This window comes from Cataglyphis hispanica, chromosome 1 (assembly GCF_021464435.1).
Source record: "Cataglyphis hispanica isolate Lineage 1 chromosome 1, ULB_Chis1_1.0, whole genome shotgun sequence".
NCBI lineage: Eukaryota > Metazoa > Arthropoda > Insecta > Hymenoptera > Formicidae > Cataglyphis > Cataglyphis hispanica.
This window is the reverse complement of record NC_065954.1, coordinates 16206258-16228253: the sequence shown is the minus strand read 5'-3', so window position 1 is coordinate 16228253 and position 21996 is coordinate 16206258. Positions and strand designations below refer to the sequence as shown.

Sequence of the window (21996 nt, the reverse complement as noted above, 5' to 3'; positions counted from 1 at the left end):
AACGCTATTCACGCTTAATACGGGGAGCTTCTAGAATGCAGCTCGCTCACATGAACCTAATTCCTCTCTCGGTTATTTTTCAGCCAATGGCACAGCCGTATTTCAAATGTAGACTTTTAAAAATAATAATTTAAATAGTTTTGCTTCTGAAAATATTATTTTTTTTTGTTTTATGTGTGATAAGAAGATATATAAGCAGAAATTTTAAAAATTAAAAGAGATATTACATTTGAGCGAGAGATGATGCTCGATTATTTTCGCAATTGAATCTTGTTTGGTATTACATTGTCATAAATTCGTCGACGCACAATAATAATCGCGTCTCTAAACAAGGGGATAACGAACAGAACGTAATCATATTATGATGCTATGGCCTTTAACTCCCGCGGGAATGTCGGAGGGTTGTGTGTTTGACATTTAGCATTTCCCGCGGGAAGGTTGCCTCCTTGTCTGTCGTCGAGGAATCCCATTCTCGTAACATTATCACGTATTTCCGAGAGACAAACGTACGCATATCCAGATCATCTCATCGGTAAAAAATCTCGTACGTAATATTAATTATAGAGCGACGTATATATATATGATTATCGCGATTCTTATTGATTTTTAAAATATAAAAAAGGTCTCTAATAATTTAATTAATTCAATTAAATATCGTTACACGGGAATCTTTGAAAATCTGCGATCTAACTAATAAAATATCACATCGCGCCGGCAAACTCGCGCGAAACGACGAGGATTTATTTCAGGGCGTCGCAATTTTTTTTTCTGTATCAAGCGGACGCGACTAACCGGTCTGTCTGGGCGAAAGTAAGAGCTCCTCTTCTTAAGATTAACGATACTTTAGTGCTCTTTTAAAGAGATCGTCCTTCCATACCCGCCGTTCCCCTCCGGCAGGAATGCTCAGGATTAACCGCCACCTCTACCGCCCCCTCCCATTCTCTCTCCGCACCGCTCTCCCGCTTCACGATCTCCACTTCGTTATTCTTCGTCGCCGCGCGCTACCCTCGGAACAGGATGACGAGGGGGGAAAAAAAAAGAGTAGCAATCGTCGGAACTTGAAAGCAGGGCATTTTATGATGACTACAAAAGTGGTCGCGGCCACCGTTGGGGTAGCGAGGGTGGGCATAGGAAAACGCGAGGGTGAGCCGCCATCGCTACCTCTACCTACCGCCTCCTTTCCTCCTTGGTCCTTAACAGCGACCAAGCGACGTTACGTAAGGGAGAACGGGAGCGAGACGAAAGGATCGAGGGAAAGAAAGAGAAAGAGAGAGCGACTATCCACTCTCAGCAGGACGGCGGAGGCGGCGGGGACTTGAATTGATTGCTTTCATTACGCAAAAAAGTCGCCTTCTCTTCCCGCGAACGAGCCACCACCCCTCGCCCTTACCCTTCGTATTTTTAACTTCTGTCGCGCGACACTGACGAATAAGTAAGTGCGCTATTTACATCAAATCTCGTGAGTTATCGCCGCCCACCTTTCTTTTCCTACCCCCTGTCCCCTCTGCGCCGGTACTGCGAATTGAAGAGGGTAAATCCTTGGTATATCCGTTATCCGCGCGCGACCAAAAATGTCTTGGATGTTAGGGTTAAGTCGGAAAGAACAGCACGATTCTTTAATTTCCGACAAGAATACGAGAGACTTACGTTTGAAAAGAAATTCGCCCGAGCCACCCGAATTTCCGGATCGCAAGAGGCGAAAGAAGCAAATATATTATCACATGACGTGGATATAGTCTAACAACATCGTCAATTTCGCAGACGTCCCGTTTGCTTTACAAACTCCTCGATCTCGCGCGCTATGATAAAGGAGATTAATGCGGTGGTCGGTCGGCGGATTAGGAAGGATAGCGGCTCGCTCGGGTACCGATTAGGGACAGCCAAGAGCACGATGCGGCCGCATTACCCCAATGATCGATGCACCCCGCACGACGACCTCATCTGCATCTGCCCCGCGCGTGCACCGCAGCGATGCCCCCTTTTCCCCGCTCCCGCCACCCCCCTTTTCCCACCCACCGCCGCCCGCACCGCGGGACCTCCGGGTGCGTCCCTATTCGCCTGCAAATGCGTCGTCTCAGCGTCGGGCAGACCGGTGCAATCATGTAGAGGACATATTACCCGTCAACGCGGCCGGTGCCGCTCGTTCGTTCAGGCAAATGATATGCCAAAGCGTAATCTCGAGCGAGATCCTCGAGAGATTAGGTCCGGCGTAGTAATGACGAATGGAGGGTCCCTGCTCGTGAGGATCACGCGTCAGGTGAAGCAGTAATTTTTGCGAGGGGCGATAATAAGCTTTCTTCTGTCTCTCTTTCTCTTTGTCCCTCTCGAAGGAATTCTCTTTGTGAAAAACTGATTTATCACCGTGTCTCGCTTCCGTCAAAAAAAAAAGTATACTAATGAGGGAATTATAAATGGCGCTCTTGTCCGGAAATTAAAGATCTCATTTCCGATTGTTAAATTAAAGCTCCTGTAATTATGAGGGAAAAGATAAAAAGTCGAGATGAAGAAAAGAAAATTTCTGCCGCATGTCCGTCTCGAATAACTTTGTATTCTCAAGCTACCTGCCGCGAGAGTCTCTCGATATTCTCACGAATTGACGACCGAATCGATCGTACTGTCGTTGAAGTTTGCTCGCGCCGCGTCCCCGAGCACGAGTGTCGGTGTCGCGTACACGCACCGCGTTACGCAACGCGGACGCCGTTTGACAAGGCACACTGTTTCGCGATCCCGGGTATCTAGTGTCAATGCGGGCTGGACGGAAAGAGAAAGAAATCTCGCGAAGGAACGCACTCGAATGTAAACCGGACCCTTGTGAGATTCGCAGCCCAGCGACGGTCCCACCAACGACGATGACGACGACGGCTGACCGCACCTTCCGGGCAATCCCCCGCCCGATCCGCGCAGCTCGGAACGGGGCCCAATCCTTCCCATCGTAACATTTAGAAAGGTGATGGTATCCCCCGATCGTCTGTCCTTCCTTTTGATCGCTTCGACAGAAAAGCAGTGCGAAATAAATCTTTTCTTTTTAAACTTTTATATATCAAATTTATTTCACGCTCTATCGTACATATCTACATCGTAAGTCACTCAATTTTGTAATTTTATTTAAAATTTATTATTTTTAAATATATATTCTTGGGTGCGTATTGAAAAATGTATAAATAAAATGAAATAAAAGACGCGGTCAATTATTTACGAGCGGTTCATACCATTCGAACTTTTAAGCGTCATAAACCGTAAGTCTCTTCCGGCGAATAAGTATCTATATATTTCGCGATACGTATCATGTCCGAGAATAAGTTCCCAAGGAACGCGTGTAAGAGGAGAGCAAATGCGCCGCACTTTGTAAACCAGTATACCATCGCGCCCCACCTTCCGCAACTCAACTTCCCCACCTATCGTTCGCGACTTGCAGATATTGCGAGTGTGCCCTTTTCTCCCTCGGCCACCTTCGCCATCCCTCCGCAGCGTTCACGGCGTTTGTCTCCACGTAATCAGTCTCGTAATTAGTCGCGGCGATGCATGCCGCGGGACGTCGCGCGATGCGCTCCGGGAGTGTTAACCCTTTCGGTGTTAAGTTGTTATAACGTCATAACGTTAGCGAGAATTGTATGCAAACATCCTGTCTAAGCAATCTTTACAAACCGCATCGAGACATATTTGGAGAGTTTCTGTCATTCTTTGCGTTTTAGAAAATTACATATGATAATATCTAACGCCAAGAGATTGATATAGAAAATGTGGAAGAATAACAATGTACGAAAATAATAAAGGAGAGAATAAGGAGAGAGCAAGAAACTTTTCGAAAAGAGATATCAAGGGATAAATTCCTGCTGAAAGAGATACGATCGGGAGACGCGTAATCTCGCGTAGCATTGCCAATACATCAGCCGATCAACATTAATTTTTAAATATTTGGCTGCGCTGCTTCGCCACCATCGTTCTCCTGCGAATCTCCTCTCTGTCTCCAAACTGCGAAATCGGTAAACAACTTTATTGCCATTCAATATTTCTCCCTCTTCGCGTATACGAGGATCCATAAAACGAATAAATTATAGCGCATTCATATCACGCATCGAAGAAGAATTAAATGAAGACGAGCGAAGAAGAAAATAATTCCGCGAAAGATGTCGAGAAAATACAAAAATCACACAAAGTGCAAGGATCGCGATAAAATTTGTCGTGAAAGTGCCAACGGCAAATCGACAAAAGCGTTTTCATTCATCCTTATTTCGCGTAAACTCACTCTCGCTTTTCTCCCTCTTTCTTCGATCCAGTGATCGACGCGTGCCACGGTCCATTCCGCCAAACGGAAGTAGCATAGGAGGAGAGGAATCTGAGAGAGAAGCGCGCGACGGAGGGTAACTTTTAAATAAATAAAATCGATAGGGCGCGACATCGTATCCGAGGGAGCTCAAGAGGTACGACCTCTTCCTCTCTGCCTCCCTCTTTCCCGCGGAGAGAAGAGGGACACCCTCATGAATAAGCAGTGCTCACGGGGGTGTGCGCCGCGTGATTTCGCGCGGGACTGTTGGCGGTAGACCAGCCGGCGAGCGTTTATTTCGCGCTCCCCTTCGTCTCTCTTCCGCAGATCGGCCAGATCCTCCGTCGTCCTCCCGCCTGCCATCCCGCGTCCGGGATGCCAATAACGAGGTTATCCCGCGCGACGCCGCCGCCGTTTCCGTAGAAACCCCTCGTCACAGGGCGCTCTCCCACCCGGTTGTCACGTCGCGTCGACCAATCCCGGCCCGGCCTGGATGCCGATCGAGGGATGCGAAAGGCGGGGTCGCGCGCGACGTGGGGATGAAGGCTCGCCGCCGCGAGGCGGGGGTCGAAAAGCTGTCCGAAGTCACGTGTGTCCGTCGGCAGAAGCCACCTTCGTGCTCCACGACGTCGTCGGCCCGGTTTTGCCGCGGCGTCGCTCGGCTCGGCTCGCGCGGCTTCCTCTCGCGGGGCAGCTGATAACGATAACGAGCGGCTAAGACGAGAGACTGTTCTCCTCTTTTTCGCCTTCTGCAAAAGCGCGAAGAGTCTTCGTTTGGACGGAGAATCTTTTGGCAGATCCGGTCGTTTGCTCCGTTTATCACCCGTCAATCATACGCGGGATGAATGTTGTTGTGTCGGATGACGCGCGGCATATTTTGTAATACGCTGTCTTGAGAGAAAATTATACGTCTCAGCATACATCCGATGGATCGAAATGCAGTGATAAACATTGACTACTTGCATAGGACGCGTAAAATGTCGGATTGTCAGGCTGGTGTATGCGACACTCGGGGTGTTAACTGGACCACTTGGATGCAGTGAGCTGGATTGGTGATTGTGGCGAACGATAAGAGATAGTGCTCGTCGTATATGTCATGTCTAAAGTGTAATGAAACGAAGAAATTTTGTACTTTTGTAGTTGCGGGCGTGAATAAAAACTATGTGCAATAGATTCCCGGCGGCATTAAAAATATTATAAAATCGCGCGTGAAAACACTCTCGCGTTCGTATATAATTTCAACGAACGCAGCATCCTCGAATGCTCACGTAGACAATGTTGTGAACTCTGAGAAACTGTGAACTGCATCAAATTCTTCCGACGGGATCGGCGCTCGATTCACGAAGATGAAGCGACGGCCGACCGGGTGTCCGCAGCAGCCACCCGTCGTCCGGCACAAAAACGCTCCTGATGACAGTCATTGTGTCGCGTCGCCATAAATCCGCCTGCTCCATCCGCGTAAAAAGAAAGAGAGAGAGAGAGAGAGAGAGACGAGAGAGAACCACTTCTGGAAACGCGCGAGAGGTCTTTATCGGCGGTCAATAGGACCGTCGGTCCTTCTCGGATGCTTTTCGTATATTACATATAAAATCTGCTCCTCTGGAGAGGCAGGCACCTGGATACCCGATGGCCGTCGGGCCCGGAAGTGCCGCGATGGACCTCAGCACTACTCTGAGTAGTGCCTACCGATACAATCAGAACATGATGGAATATTACACCTGTAAGACATTTAATCTCATGTATATATTTTAAGCGTCTCTTAATTATCGCTATGTTTTTATTTTTATCTCTTTTTCCGTCCCGTTGTCAATCGGCACGTTGAATAATCGCGCAAAATATTTCAAACTGGATTACCTCTTGCCGACTTAAGATTTATCTCTACGGCACATCAGTTTCATTTAATCCTTCCTTTTGATTTTATTACTTATCATGTTAACAATGTCTGCTGAATATAAAGATAAATATTTAATAGTATCGGATATATTTTTAGCTCACATTAACAATCGTTTGCATCAGGCGGCAATCATGATGATTTTAATAAATATATCTAGATATAAATGGATCTAGCCTTGTAAGCAAAGACTTTTTCTCTTCATATATCGAGAATCTTTTTCAGTTAACTCTGTCTCGGTTCTCCATATTTGATATTTCTTTTAGCGCGAGACAATCGCAAAGCCGCGCCATCAGTTAGATATATTGTCAGCAAATTTCATGACAAGTAATGTAAAAAGGAGCGCGAAAACGCGCGCGACATTTCCGCGTGCGAAACGCATTCTCGCGCGATCGCGCGATTTCTCTTCGCCGACGGTGCGTCGATTAAGTGGAGTAAACAGGATGAACGGAAAAGAATCGCGAATCCAGCGACGTCGATGAATAAATGATAATGCGAAAACAAGAAATTAATGGCCTTCGATCGCCTAACCGAGCCGTAGCGGTACCGGTATCAACGAAAAAGTAAACTGCAATCATATCGCGATCGACGATCTGTGTAGGTGCTTCTCGCGACGATCTCTTTATCTTTCTTCCTCTAAACTGATAGAGAGAAATATTGCGCATCCGATTTAGTATCTGCAGTATAATCAACCTGGTTCTTCTCCGTGCGCGAGTCTAATAAATTTTATATCGATTAAATATAATTATAATTTATTTATATATATATAATTTTCTTCACGCGTAAGAGCTTATCGTTATAATTTTGTCCAGGATATTACGTGAAAATAACGAGTTTGCCGATCCGCGGGCATTTCCGTCTATTTAACGGTCCGATCGTATTAATTAGACGAGTTCGAGTGTCGTTTTAAAGTTGCAACCATCGAAATCGTATTCCGTTTACGGTGTGCAGCCGGTCCGTTAAATCTAATGAAATATTACTAACTATGAATCATTAATAGAACCACGACGATCTGCGATTGCGCGTCATAAAAACTTGTAATGAGCTGCTTACCTTTTTATTGCATTATTTAAAATAAATTACTTTATTAAATACTTCATTAATTTTAATTCAAAAAATTTAAGGACACCGTAATTTCTATTCATATATTATGCCATTAGATATTTTGCGCATGTTTAATAGAACAATTTTTATCATAATCATCATTGAAACCGATTATTAACGCGCTTTTCAATTACGATATAAATCGATCTGATTACGACCAACGTCGTAAAATTCCGAGATGGCTCGCACCGGCGAATTACATTTCCCAGCGTATTTTTCTAGCCATCGGATAATAAAGTTCGTCGTATTCAGGCGCGCTCGCCAATACGTAACGTCAAGGCGTAATGTAATACGGGAACAAAGCAACGCGATGCTGGAGAAATATCGAGTGACTGTACGGGAATCTATATCAAAGTTCTTCTGGCTTCTCCGATATACACACGTAGCCGTCGAGCCGCCCGTGATCGTGTATCACCGGTCCTCATTTTATTGGCTCTGAAACTATCTTGGACCGGTCCTCCATTCTCGATTGCAAGCGCACAAAAGTGGAACGGGGGTAGACTACGCGCGGATATACGTGCAAGTCAAAAAAAAATTTTCCGTCTACCCATATTTCCCATATAGAGAGTTTAGATTTTTTTTTTCTCAACAGATGTATCTGAAAGAGTTAATCTACATATTTTTTGCAATTATACGCGATTAACGAGCCCCGAATAATCCGCTCGCTCGAGAACGCGTGCAAGCATTCACGTATAAATATTTTTTCACTCATAAATCACCTCATAGATAATATTTATTTGAAAGAAGAATCGGCTTTGAGATGAGAGATCCGAAAGATAACGGAGAAACTGGACCGGGACTTTGGATCACGGCGAGATTTCAAGGATATCGTTAGCGCTGCAGCTTAAGACACGGCACATTCGTAATGAAAACGTAATGGCGATTGCACGGGGATTGCATTTGTCCGGAAGTAGTCCGCAGCAGTTCGGCGCTCAGCCAGGTCACCTGATTTTACATCGGCGTTTTTATATCGACAACTCGAATGGCGATTGATTAGCAGATGCGCTATCGGCTTTCTCCGATAAAACTGTAAATCCGATTTGATCGAGTCACGAACTTCGAAACAGCTCGACGAAATTGCGTGCGAATCGCCGAGATCGTCCTATTACAATTCATCATGGAAATTTCCGTTAAAATGCTTCGAATCGAGTATAAAACCACAAAGGCAATAAGGATCGTTATTTTTTTTTTTCGAGATGGTCAAAGTTGAAAAAATTCGTTTAGATTTTTCATTGACTCTTTTGAGGAATCCTTTTTTCTTTTTAAACTCCATAATTTATAATTTTTTATATAATATTACGTTACGCGAGGGAAGGATTGCGTATAGATAATAGAAACAATAGGGGCGCAATTACATGGGACAAGTTGAGACGTTGCATCTCTTGATTCGACGTATCCCAGAAGTGCGGAACGGAGCGGACGGCAATAAGCTCCTGTAATACGGCGGCCAGTTTCCAGCGACGGCAGCAAAATCCAGTAGCAATAGTAGCAGGAGTAGTAATAGTGGTAGTAGTAGTAGTAGTAGTAGTAGCAGCAGTAGCTAGAACGATTCGGGGGTGGTCCAGGCCGGAGCCCTCGCTTATAGCTGTGGTCAGCAGGCGTGACGGCGTGTGTGCGTGTGTAGTAGGGTAGTCATGGTACTCTCTCGCCCTGGCAATGCCACCATGATGCCGACGACTATCCCCTGACTACCGGCCGCGCCGCGGGGGACGCGACCATAAACGCGAGAGCGAATTGATTTGCGACCGGAAGGCGCGTATCGTTTCCAGTAATGATCGCGGAGACCTCATTGTCTTCGTGCGACGACGAGGTATCATCGAGCAGCGCGATATATACGGCTGAACGACGAAAAAAACGTTGCGGTTCACGCCTCATAGATCGCGGTGTTACCGTAATTACGAAATTCCCCTCGGATGGAAACGCAAATGCGCGAGCGCGCGATGATTCTCTGTAGCTCGTTCGTTTCTTCGAATTAACTTTACGTCGGCCAGAGTTTCGTATTCCATGTAATCGGAACGTGACGTAATCGCCGGGTCTAAATTCAGAAAAATATATTGCTATTTATACCATTCTATCTCAAATAATGATAATGATTTTTTTTTATTCTGAACGCGCGAATCACTCATCCTGATAGAAATGTATTTGCCAGAGCAAGTGTCAAAGAGGGAGAATATCCAGGCGATAAGAACGACAGCGTGTGGCCGATTTAACTAACTCTTCGTCTCGTCGAGGGTTCGCCGAAAACAACGATCATCATCGAATCATCGGTGCACTGGCACGAACAGGGGGACATATGTCGCGGCGCAGAACCCTCCATTACGATATTGGCTCCGAATTATCGCGTTAGGCGGCTTTAATGCGCGAAAATGAAGCCTGCGACGATGTACGACAGAAACTCGAGTGGCAGCGGGGAGTAAACTAATAATAATGAATGCTCAACGTTGATCGTGGAACGTTTCTACGAATGGCTCAGTGAAAATGATTAGCCGACAGAAATATTAAATATTAATTAAAGATCACGTTCCGTTCGCGACGTGTTCTGATCAGTCCTTGATTGCGCGCTTTATTATAGCATTATGTAATTAGATCACCAATTATACATATATTAAACTTATATATATATATATATATATATATACATATACACGTTTGTATTTAATGTATGTATAACATTATGATCTAATATATATTCTTTTCCCACCCCTCAAAAAAATAAAATATAATTTATAATATAAAAAATTGTAATTTATAAATCAAATAAGAAGTTGGAAATGATTTTTACGAGTATGCAAACATAGGAGTCTTAATTCATCTAATCTTGTTATTGAAAACCTTCAATTCTCCTAATGATTTGTCGCCGATGAAGAAAGACTAATTTGCGAATAATGTTTGATAAATGTTTTTTTTTTTAAATATTTGAACTAGATGTATACTTACTTTCCGAACACCTGTATATATTTAAAACTACTAAAGCGTGAGACAGACAAATCATTCTCTCAATAGAAAGTCTCACTGGCGAACGGTACAACATTCCTCCGCAAAATCTGTCAAGTGGAATGATTCCGTGGCGATAAAGACCATTCGAGAGAAGATTTAACATTGGCATTCGCGATCCGTTCTGCCAGCTTCCTTTAACGATCGTCGATTTAGCGCGCGCGCGAAGCCTGATTCACACGCAAATCGCGTTTAACGTCGCGATTTCACGCCGAATCGTTCACTACACGGTCGAATCTTTTAAATGCCACCGGTTTTTAATATAACGTTTAACAGCAAGATGTTGCGATTTCTGTAAAAGTAAACAGACGATATACTATTGATATATGGATAACGCATACATACTTGTGCACGATATAAATTATATCTTTACAAGTATTTTTATTTGCGAATTTAAGCTTAAGCTCGATTATGCTCGATTATGCTCGATTAATATACGTTATCGATTCTCGTTCTTTTTTCAGGTCACGGCGGAGTCAACCAGCTCGGCGGCGTCTTTGTGAACGGGAGGCCCCTACCGGATGTAGTCAGGCAGAGGATCGTCGAACTCGCGCACAGCGGCGTCCGACCGTGCGACATTTCGAGACAACTCAGGGTATCTCACGGCTGTGTATCCAAGATACTGTCGAGGTGAGTACCGCCACTGTACCTACCTCTCTATCCGTATCCGTTACAGTTGCGGCCGCCCCTCAAGTATCTCGGCGCGATGCCGAACGGACGCGCGAGATCAGCGACATTGTTAATCCGAGCGCGCAAATTTCTCAAGAAAATCAAATCTCTCATAGTTGAGGATTGCAAATTTAAACGTTTTATTGTAAAGAGACCGATCTATTTATTCGAATAATGTATCCACGAACTCGTCGACTAAAATGTATTTCGGGGATACGGGGATTGCCTCTGAAAATCGCGTTTGCCAAGTTCGGAGAGCGGATAACAAGCACAAACAATGTCGTCGAAGGGCGAGTGATTTACGAGAGAATCAAGCTCATCCTCTCTTGCCAAATGCAACACCGCAATTTCCGCGCCGCGGAGTGGCCAAGGTCGTTCTCGACTAGCGGAGAAGAAGAGATGCGGGAGCAAAAAAACCGAGAGACCGCTTTCTCGCTTCCCGAAGTGATTTAATTAAAGACGCTGTTAGGACCGCGAGGCAAACGGATCGGTGGGAGGGGGGAGGGAGAAAAGGGGGACGATGAAGGGAGAGACGACGAGGGGCCGGAAGGAAGGAACCGGCCCCCTTCACTCTCTCGCGACGCGCAGAGTTGCCCGACGATATGCGGTTTCCATGTTTTTTCCACCCTCCTCTCCGGTTCCCTCCGCTCCGCTATGTAACGGGTGGCCTCGTGCCGCTTTGATGGCCCGAACGTCATTCGCGTCCCCCACGGCCGAATATCATTGTCATATATCGCGCTCTTTCACGAATCCCGCATAATAAAGGCCGACTGGATTATTTACTGCCGCGACTAAAGTTACCGTTTCCTCTTCCTTTCTTCCCGGCTCGGGCCCTTTCCCGAGCGAGGATTGTATTCGGAGAAACGAGACTTTGTCATTAATAAAAATATGGAGCGATCCGTCAATCGGATTTCATTCTTACGCGCGTCAAAATATTAGAGAGATTAAATTTTAGGATGAAAAAATCTAAACTTCGCGGATCTCGACACCGGAAGAATTGCGTCTCACAAGAATTGTGCGACTCTATTCGACACAGGCATCTCTTGCTTCTACGCGGTTGCTAAATTTAAACGTAGACTTGGTCGAGGACTTGGCTCCCGTTCCAGCTAAATACGCGGTGCTCTTCCGCGTGCGGATGTGTGATGACTTTATGGTCCGAAGAGTACGGCGAAAACGGCCTTTTAAGGGCCTGTCGACGACGCGACAAACGTTAACGGCGACTGCGCGACTTTACGCGGTCACGCGTCACTGATACGACGAGAACGCCGTTCGCCGAATCTAGGACGAAACCGGATACCGGGATTCTCTTTCGACTCTAGGTGAGGGTTCGTAAAATCTGCCGACGGGGACGGCGTTGAAAGGCGCTCGGCATCGGCGGCGACTACGACACAAAATCGAGTCGTCGTCTCCTTCGCGAAAGATCTTTCCTAGCTCTGTTGCGAGTGTCTGTCACAGAGAGAAACACAAAGTGCTCTTCCTCTTTAGGGTCGCTCTCATCCTTTGTCGCACGTTTCTGCGTATCGCTTCTGTATTCTAGACACGCCGCGTGATTCTGAGGACTATGTAAAGTTGGTTATAACTCGGATCCTGCAAAACGTCCTTCATCGACGCGCAAATCTGGTGATATATCGTTTTCCTATTTGTTTCGTGATCTTACAAGCGTCTGATTGAATAACTTGACATTTTTTTTTAATCTATTATACATATAATATTAAAATAGTTTAGAAATCATTTCGACGTGTAAAAGATATGTCGACACTTTTACGATTCAGACATTGTCAACAAAGTTGATGTTTCAAGCGCTAACTCTGTTTTAGGGCCTTTTTATTTATTACTTTTTCGCATATATATTTTATATAAAAAGCAAACATTAAAATATCTATTTTTCAGTTTGCGAAATTCTGAAATATTAATGCCACTTCTCAGATTTATTATTTTTATGTCAGTATATCGAGCCTTTTAAAATGATCGTATTCTGACTACAGTCGCCGATTATCGTTGATTAACGCTGTGCTTTTTACCGTAACGTTAATGTGAAAGATCCGTACGAGGCAGCCACGTAACGACGCGCGTAAATAATGCCATTATTCCACGGAGGTGGCGTTTTCGATTTCGCGCAAGACTGTTTCGAATCCATTTAAATCGGAATTAATACAGCAAGGGTGAGTAACACGCCGGGCGGTGGCAAAGGTCGATTTGAAAAATCGCGCGATCTAATGGCCATTTCACGGTGGAGGCGGAACAAAGGGGAACGAAATATCAACGGGTGAGCATTGCCATGTGGGCCTCGAATGGGCTTTTACACACCAGATATGATCGCAATAATTTCGCGGGGGCGGCGCGGGACCCAAGTCTATTTGAGACCGTTTATAGTTCGCATAATGCTTTTGGCTACCGACCGATTATTTCGACAAAATAGCACTTGCACTCGCAATAGAATCTAATAATCATCATATAGCAATGAAATAATAGAAAATAATGAATTTTTTTTATCACAAAATAACAGAGAAGTTTGTTCGGTGATATATAATAAGAAACATGTTGCCATTTTATTATAGTTAAAATATATACACGTTCATTCCTCTCTACGCGATCAAAAAACGTGCACAAAGGACGTCGCGGAAGACTATAATTCGACTCAACAATCCGAGTTTCATTTTTTCCTGTCACATGCAACGCAAAAAACCTGTTACGATGCTTTTATTCGCGCAAATATTTTTCGGCGAAAAAAAAAAACTTGTTTCACGCAGCAGCCGCGCGCGCGCGTAGAGATATGTACGGTAAATTGGCCAGATATCCAGCGTGCGTATGAGCCGACGCTAACGCCGACGCCGACGGCGGACCCACATCCATCAAGGCGGCCCACAAGCGGACCATTATTGCGGACTATCCGGCGTAATTGAATTTAAGCACGAGCGAAGATATTATTTAACTAATTAGGCACAAAGGGCGCGTTCACGGCGAGCCAATCGCGATCACCCATCTCGCGTATATACCCGGTCGGTGGGAGAGAAACGACGAGAAGTCCAAAGGGTAGAGAGAGAGAGAGAGAGAGACAAAAAGAGGAGGGAAAAAGAGAGGGCAACAGCGGGAGGCCAGAAGCCGTTTGTTTTAAAACAGCCGGTCGTTGACGCGCCGCTGGACGGCGATTCGTTATTCCGACGTTGGCCGCCCACCGCGGGAAAAACGTTCGTTGCTCTCTCTCTTTTTCCCCCGCTCTTGACGATTCCATGTTTCACGATAGAGCGAAAGAACGAGAAAGAGAGAGCAAACAAACTGCGAACTTTAGTGCGACCGATCTCTTGTCGGCACCGCACTTTCAAGCGCAGTCGAATTGTCTTTAAAGTCGATTAAAGAGGGCTTCCTTTATACCTCGCGCGATTCTCTCATGAGATATAAGACTGACTGTAATGTTACATGTTGTAATTTTATATTGCAGGTATTATGAAACCGGTAGCTTCAAAGCCGGCGTTATAGGAGGCTCCAAGCCGAAAGTAGCGACGCCGCCGGTGGTCGACGCGATCGCTAATTACAAGAGGGACAATCCGACCATGTTTGCGTGGGAGATTAGGGACAGATTGCTGGCCGAAGGCATTTGCTCGCAGGACAACGTGCCATCCGTCTCTTCCATTAATCGGTGAGTTAATGTTGTTGTTGTTATTATCGGCGTTATTTATTCAGCGAATTATTTATTCCAGAATTGCATCCCCTCAAGCGCGTGCGCTTGGCTATTTGATACTCGAATCGATGAAAAATATATAATAAAAATAAATAAGCGTGTATAGATTTATAATCAAATTCACAACTAAAGTGACAATAAAATACACGAATAAATTCGAAACATAATATAAACAAGTACATCAAAGCACTTCAAATTGTTGAAAAAAAGAGTAACAATTTTTTAATCTAATTAACGTTATCAATTTGATGAGAGATCATAAAAATTTGTCTAGTATTTCTCAATCGTATATTCACGTTACATATTTTATACGTATTGTTCCAACTTTATATATACATATACATATATTGTATGTGTGCACTACATTTTTAATTATTTTTTATATAATTCAATACGATTGATAATGACATTAACTAATTCTCATACTCTTTAGTTTTTCTATTAAAAATTTTCATATGATTTTAATCGATAAGTAGAGACTGACGAGATTTCATGATATCTATAATATTATTAAATAACTCGAGATAAGTATAATATATTATCTATCCTCTTTATAATTTAAAGACATCCTGATTTGTCTTCAAAAATGTGTATGCCATTAATTTCGCTAATCGTTCATCGTGCGCGCCAAGACATCAGATTACATCGTGCTCGGTCGCCAATTTGAGGAGTCGCGACATATGCTTGGACCGGCGACGATGGGGCGCGATCGGTTATCGCGCGCGGCGAACTCCGCGCCTGCACCCTCGTCGCATGTGCATCGAGATAAGTGCGCATCCAGCCCGCCCACCCGATCCTATTGACCTTTCGCAGGTTCCTTCGGGACCTGGGGCCGATTAATTCAAGTGTTTTTGCGTCGCCCAGTCGAGCCGATGGAACACGAGTATCCCGCGTTGTAGGTTGTAGAGCGGCCCTTACGAGATGGCGAGAGGGAGTGTGTTCCCGCGGGACGGCATTACAGCGTATCAGCACCGCACAAACTGAACGACTCGGTCTTTCTCTCTCTTCTCCCCCCCCCCTCTCTTACCCCCTTGTCCTTTTGACCAACTGAGAAGCTACGAGAAGGGGATGGAGAGAAGCGATCGCGAGAGAAAGAGGAGAGACAACCAAGGGGTTGTACCCATTGATCGGCTCGCATATGTCCCGAGATTTAATCAGTCGCTACTTAAGACCTTATCTTTCGCTCGAGGGGGCTGAGCTATCTTTCTTTCTCTCTCTTGTCACTTGTCTCTTTCTCTGTCTCTTTTTCATCTCCCGCACACGCGGGGTCGCCGATAATGAAATGGAGCGTAATGCGAATCGAATTGCGCCGGCAAGTGAAATTCACTAACGCGATTTCCGTGGGCCGCAGCCGCTAATGGAAACGCACGCAAATGAGTTAGCGCTCACGTAACGACGTAAGTCGCTAACGCGCGGCCGCTTATTTAAATTCCGCGTCGCGGTCGCGCGACGACAGATCTCGGGCTAATCGGGCGACGTCTAACTTGCAGTATACGCTCTTTATCGAGAGTTTTTGTCGTCGCCGAACGTTTGTTTTATTGATTCAATCGCGAAATAACGATCCTCAAAATTTAGTTAATTCCATTTGTTCACGTATCGCTTGTCGTATTACAGTTTACCCTACATATGGCATTAAATCACGGAAAAGAGAAAGAGCGAGAGCGAGAAAGAGACTTTTAAAGTCGATAATCGAAATAGAAAGCAATCAGCGTCCTCCTGTCATATTTCTCAATCGATCTTTCGTCAAGTTGTCCATTTTTTTTTTTATGCGATCGTAAGAGGTGAGCGCGCATATATTTTCATTCTTTCACTACGCGCGTCGCGCGGTTACGGTAGCGTGAAAAACGCGAGCATGTGTGTAAGTACAGGAATTACTTTCTGGCCGAGGTTTTCGATGTGTCTAGGATTGCGTCGAGGGTGCGGCGGTGGCTTGTTGCTCGAGTGACTCCTCCATCTCCTTCGGCTCCACCTCCACACGATTTTCTCTGCTTCTCCTGACTCGTCGCTCCGTCTCGCTCTCACCTTCCTATCTCTCTCTCTCTCTCTCTCTCTCTTTGGTCGCAGTCTCCTTCTCGCTAGCGGGACTCCTTTTCCTCCTTGTCCTTATCCCCCCGACTCGAGGCCCAGATGGCGGGTATTGATCTGAATCCGGAGAGCAGATCGCCTGGAAAAACTTACCCCGCGGATACTTACCTACCTACCTATCTACCTCGCTCGCTATCTACATGCATCTATCCAACGTACCATCACCCACTCACGTACACCAAACCCGCAACCTTCCGCCCGATCCATTCCGCGCAGGTAAATGCATTTTCGTTCGACGAGCAGCGGATAGAAAGGCGCGTTTGATTTTTTTGGAAAATAGTCATGCGTGCAGCGTACTAATTATATAACGATTGATAACGAGAGTCTCTTGAAGACTAAATATTCCGCGAAGCGGATATACGAATGGATATGTAATTCATCGCAATGACGGTACATTTTCGTGAGGAGAAAGTAAGTCGTCAAAGGGCTCAGAGATTTTTATCTCGCACAACGATTGCTGTGAATTCTTGGAAAATTGTAAACAATTGTTTAAAACAAAAAAAAGAAAAGATTGAGAAAAATTGGAAATAAAAAAGGAAAACTTTGAGCGATCACGCTTTTATCGATGAATCTTTGGCATAACTGATACTTAGTTTGGAGAAAAGAGCAAAGAGAGAAAGAGAAAGAGAAAAAAGATCTTGATATCAAATGCGATTTTACCGCGAGGAAACTGAGATGCATCAGCGACCATAGTGCGCCGGGATTTCTCCCATTATGAGCTTGTCCAGGTTTTTCTAGCCGCGAGGTAGCTTTCGGGGTGGAGAAATAATGATACAGCTAATATAATGTATTGTCCTGCTTTGCCGGAGCACTTCGAAATGAGAACATCCGCGGGACGGAAGGGGAAAGAGCGTGGGAGTCGCGCGAGGTAAAAAAGACGGACGAGAAGAGAGAGCGAGATAATGGAGTGGCTTTTGCGAAAAATAACAGTTATATATCCCGTGTATATGAGACAGGATTGAGGAGAGCGGAAAAATAGGCGAAAAACGGAGGGAAGATTGGACGTTAACAGTTCCGTGTCTTCTTCTTTATTCGCCAAAGACGCCGACGCAGCGACTTCAGCGTTCTATTGTTCTCTTTTCGCGCTCTTTACGAATCGTGGGATGCACGTCGTGATTAAAAAAGAACATTTCCTTCGCAACGGTTCTTGCGTCTCTCTTTTTTTTTTTTCACTAAAAGGAGTTTCATGTCGCCGATTCATTTAATACATTTAGCGGAACGAAGGAGTATTAATCGAAAATTGTACGATGTTTAGTATGTAAAAAAGGCATATGATAATTAAAGAGACAATGAAAGAAATGAAAGATTTGGAATGCATAGATTTTGCCTGCGATGAAAATTCATCTATCGCGAAAGCGCGACATCGAGAAGGATGAAGGCAAAGTCGAGAGAACCTGTGAAAGAAGAGGATAAAGAAAGAAGAATTGCCGAAAGAGGAGCCGCTGTGAATTTCAGGAGGAAATATTGATAGGCTCGGCTTCGGCTGCGGAGTCACGGTCGAGTAGGCGGCTCTCTACCAAAGTCTATCTTACACGTATATAAACCCGCAAAGGCCCACCGCCCTTCGTTCTCTCTCTCTTTCCTTCTCTTGATGTCGATCCCTTTCTATCTCCCTCCTTCTTAGTCGGAGGAGTCTCAGGAGCAGATCGATAAGGAGCGAGGTTCGCCCGAGAGCTTTACGCCGGGTTCACAGCCGCCTTCTTCTCGTTTCCTCCTCGACGCAACCCCCGACGTCACGCTCTCGCGTGCCTCTCGCGTTTGCCCCCGAAGCCGCAAGCTGCGACAGAGTCGATATCAGGGCCAAGGGAAAAAGCCGCCGCTCCCTTGACTTCCTGTTGTTCCGGTCGCGGGATCCTCCGTCCGTTAGATGCCAAAGGACTACTACTACCCGAACTAGAAATCAAGCTTGAAGATTCTTTATGCGATCTGTCTAGATTTATCTTCCACATAATAATCTCACGATCACTGTTCCTCCGTTATTATCCCTCACAGTTTTTTAATGCTTTTAACGTTTGTTGTCTTGTAATGGATTAAAACTTTGTTACTAAATAAAATACTTGAGGAGACGAAGAGGATGAGAGACTTGAGTGATCCGCGCACGATCGATCACATTTTCGGTCGCGGCTTTAATTCGACGTAATGACCGACGCGGCGACAACAGTTGGCAGGAAATCTGTCGCTTCGAATCTCGCCGGAATTGTATCAATCTGTCATCGCTCTCTCGTGCGGCGATAGACGGCATCGCCGCTCTATCGCGCGACTCAATCTCCCGTCGAGGACGCAACCGGGCTCCGCTTTGCTCTCCATTACTTCCATATCATTTCGCACTCCCCCCCTGGAATCTGCCGAGGTGGCGGCTCGAGCCATATGGCTTGGCAGCACTCCTGGAGCACGCGGAAAGACGGCCAATGGGATGGCTGCTACTTTCATGCCACTTTCGGCTTTCCGGCCAGCATATCTCCCTGTGTTCATCTCTCTTTCGCTTATTAAATTACATCCCCATAAATAATGCCCTGCCTGCCTGCCTGCCTGCCTACCTACCCTATCCCCGGCGAGTTTATTTACCATTCCACCGCGGCAGGATTTTCCTTCTCCGGGAAGCCGTCAAATCGTCGCATTTGTCATCTCGACTCGATTCCGATTCGAGATCCCAGCGAAAGGATCGCTTCGCCATTTTGCATTTCCGACGAACGAATAATGTTCCTGTGACGAATGTTGCATCTTTCGCATTGATATTACGATCAAAGATACGAGAGCACGCCCGGTGAAATTGCCATCCAATACAGCATTGTCATGAGACAAATTTCACGCGAAATACGTCTAACATAATAAGAGCATCGAACGAAGCATGTTTAAAAGCAAATGAAAAATTGGAGAGCTTTCTTTTTTGGGTGATTTTTGAAGCGACGGGATGTCGACGTTTAAGCGAATAGCTGCACACACATGGCCACGAAGAGAACAATATGGTGCACCATAGCCGCTGCCTTCGTTAAAGCAGCCATATTTGCGGTGCGCGGGAGCGAAAGGGAAGGAGGCCCTCCTACATTATCCGGCATAGCAGCACCCTCGGGGGAGGATCCGGGGGATGGTGCCTCCACGTTGGAAACGCCGGCAGTGGCGGCGGCGCGTATCCATAACCGTCCTTTGTCTGGATAACGCAATTATTACCGCGTTTCATCATACCTCCCCGGCCCGAAATTAGCCCAAAATGAAGTTACAATTACGGGTCCTTCGTGTTCTCTTCCCCTTCCCCAACTCCTCTTTGCGAACGACAGATACTTTGTGGCTCGACGAGAACGGCGACAATGACAACGAGGATGATGACGACGACGACGACGACGACGACGACGACGGTGGTGGTGGCGGCAGTAACGGCGCCGACGGCGGCGACGCACGAAATCCAGGTTGCCGTGGAAACGTCAGAGGACAGACGGAACCGCAATGAAACCGGATGGTCGCCTACTCTGCCAGGCCATAATGCTCTTCGTTCCCTTTTGTTCCTGGTCGAGAGCTGGAATAGCAAAGTTGCTCGAGAGTGCTGTACCAGCGTGAACAACCGCGCTCGACCGGATTCGAAATCCGAGAACAACCCTACGACCGATCTATGATGGGGCGAACTCCGCGACGTGAATTTTCGCGGCGAGAAAATCGCGTTATCTGCCGATGACTCGAGAAAACAGGCGTTTAATATCCACTCGATCATCAGATTGATTGATAATTAATGAACTGTCGAACGCACCGCTATTAATTGCTCATCGCCAATGAGTAATAATCGCGAGGGAGGGTATTTCGTATCGTGCCGCGTAATTGATCGAATGAACGATCGTAGAGCGAAACTGCGGTGTCATTTCCCACGACCTACGCCACGATCTCGCATTACTCGCGCGTGTGATTAATACGGGGATGCGGCGATTGATAATTATTTATCTGCCCACCCGAGCTTGTCTTGCACGGTAACTCTCCTTGTCATCGAATCGAACAGGTTAAATAGGGCGAGGCTCTCGAGGATGCGAGGAAATAGCTATGAATAACATTCCTGGTCACCACGCGCATAACGGCAAATATACGAAGGATCATCCTCTTGACTTCCCATGATCGTCTAGAGATGAGGGGATAAGGCGTCGCAGTGCAGGCATGATATATATTATAAATCGCGTGTTACATTGTGCTTTAGAGGATCGCCGGTGACTGTTGACTCGCCGGTATCATTGTTGGGAGCGTAGCTTTTGTCGTCGGGATGCACGGCATCAAACAAACACACAAACACGCCGCACGTTTTCCGTATATGCGCGTCATATACAGACACACACGGATCATTGTGTCGCCGGTACAGCCGCAGTTAATATAGTTGTGTACACGAGAAGCTGGCAGCTGCCGTTTGACAATACACCCTGCGCGCGTCCCGACATATAATAATATACTCATCCCGAGGTATACTGCAGGGGGGGACACTTCATCAAAATGACTGAGAATGGCACGAAATGGCGCGCTACGACATGTATCGTTTTAATCCATACCTGACGCCTTAGATGCAGAATCGCCATTAAAAACGAGAATAAAATGTATACTATCAAATAAATATAAATTCATCTTTCGAATCGCAACATCTTTACGCGTAACGTCTGACAATGTCTACATAGTCGCAGCGAGAAAAGATTGACTCGATAGCGTAGATTAATGTGAATTAAGAAAGATTTTTCATCGGGACAAGGTGCCGCAAGGTGTTTCGAAAATACGGTTTTGCGCAATAAAAAGTAAACTCCGACGTCGCGAGAATTGCCTTTGTTTAAGAATCACACCTTAGTGCGTGGCGTAGAAGCGCCAGGTAGCTCGGGATACATTACAGCCTCTCTTGAGAGAAAGAGAGCAAGAGAGAGAAAAGGAAGGGGAGAGGTGACGGAATATCAGGATACACCTTTTCCAGCCATTGTGCGATTCTGAAGGGCGTACAATGGCCGTGGAGCGAGTCCCGTATTGTGTCTACAGCTCTCGACGGAACAGTTCTGCGACTCTCTCTGGCTGCTGCTCCTGCCTCCGTCTCGCTCCCTCCCGCTATCCTACGAATACTCCCTCTCCCATCTTTCTATCCGACTTCGAGTTAACGAGAGGAGTTCCGTTTTGGTGCTATTCGTGGACCACGGACGGAGCATCTGCCCCGGGACCGCTAAATCCTCGAAAGCCCCTTGAAATCTCCCGCAATCCGGCCCCCGCGACACATATAATGGTCCGTAATAAACTTTAAAGCTCCATATTAACGCCGCGAGAATGCGAGAGGCGTCCTAATGCGCGTTTAACCGCGGCTCATCCGGA

General features: G+C 45.9%; 1 protein-coding gene across 10 annotated transcripts in view; it reads left to right on the top strand.

Moving 5' to 3' along the window:
• Positions 1-21996, top strand: part of LOC126848481 (paired box protein Pax-5-like) — a 152898-nt gene that overhangs the window by 111057 nt on the left and 19845 nt on the right. For 9 of the 10 annotated variants that reach the window (XM_050589512.1, XM_050589445.1, XM_050589464.1 and 6 more), the window contains 2 exons: positions 10718-10883; positions 14362-14559. In XM_050589512.1, the coding sequence (XP_050445469.1) occupies positions 10718-10883; positions 14362-14559 (364 nt within the window). Of the gene's footprint in view, positions 1-5236; positions 5985-10717; positions 10884-14361; positions 14560-21996 lie in introns of those variants that run through there. The other variant, XM_050589492.1, reaches the window with a different exon arrangement.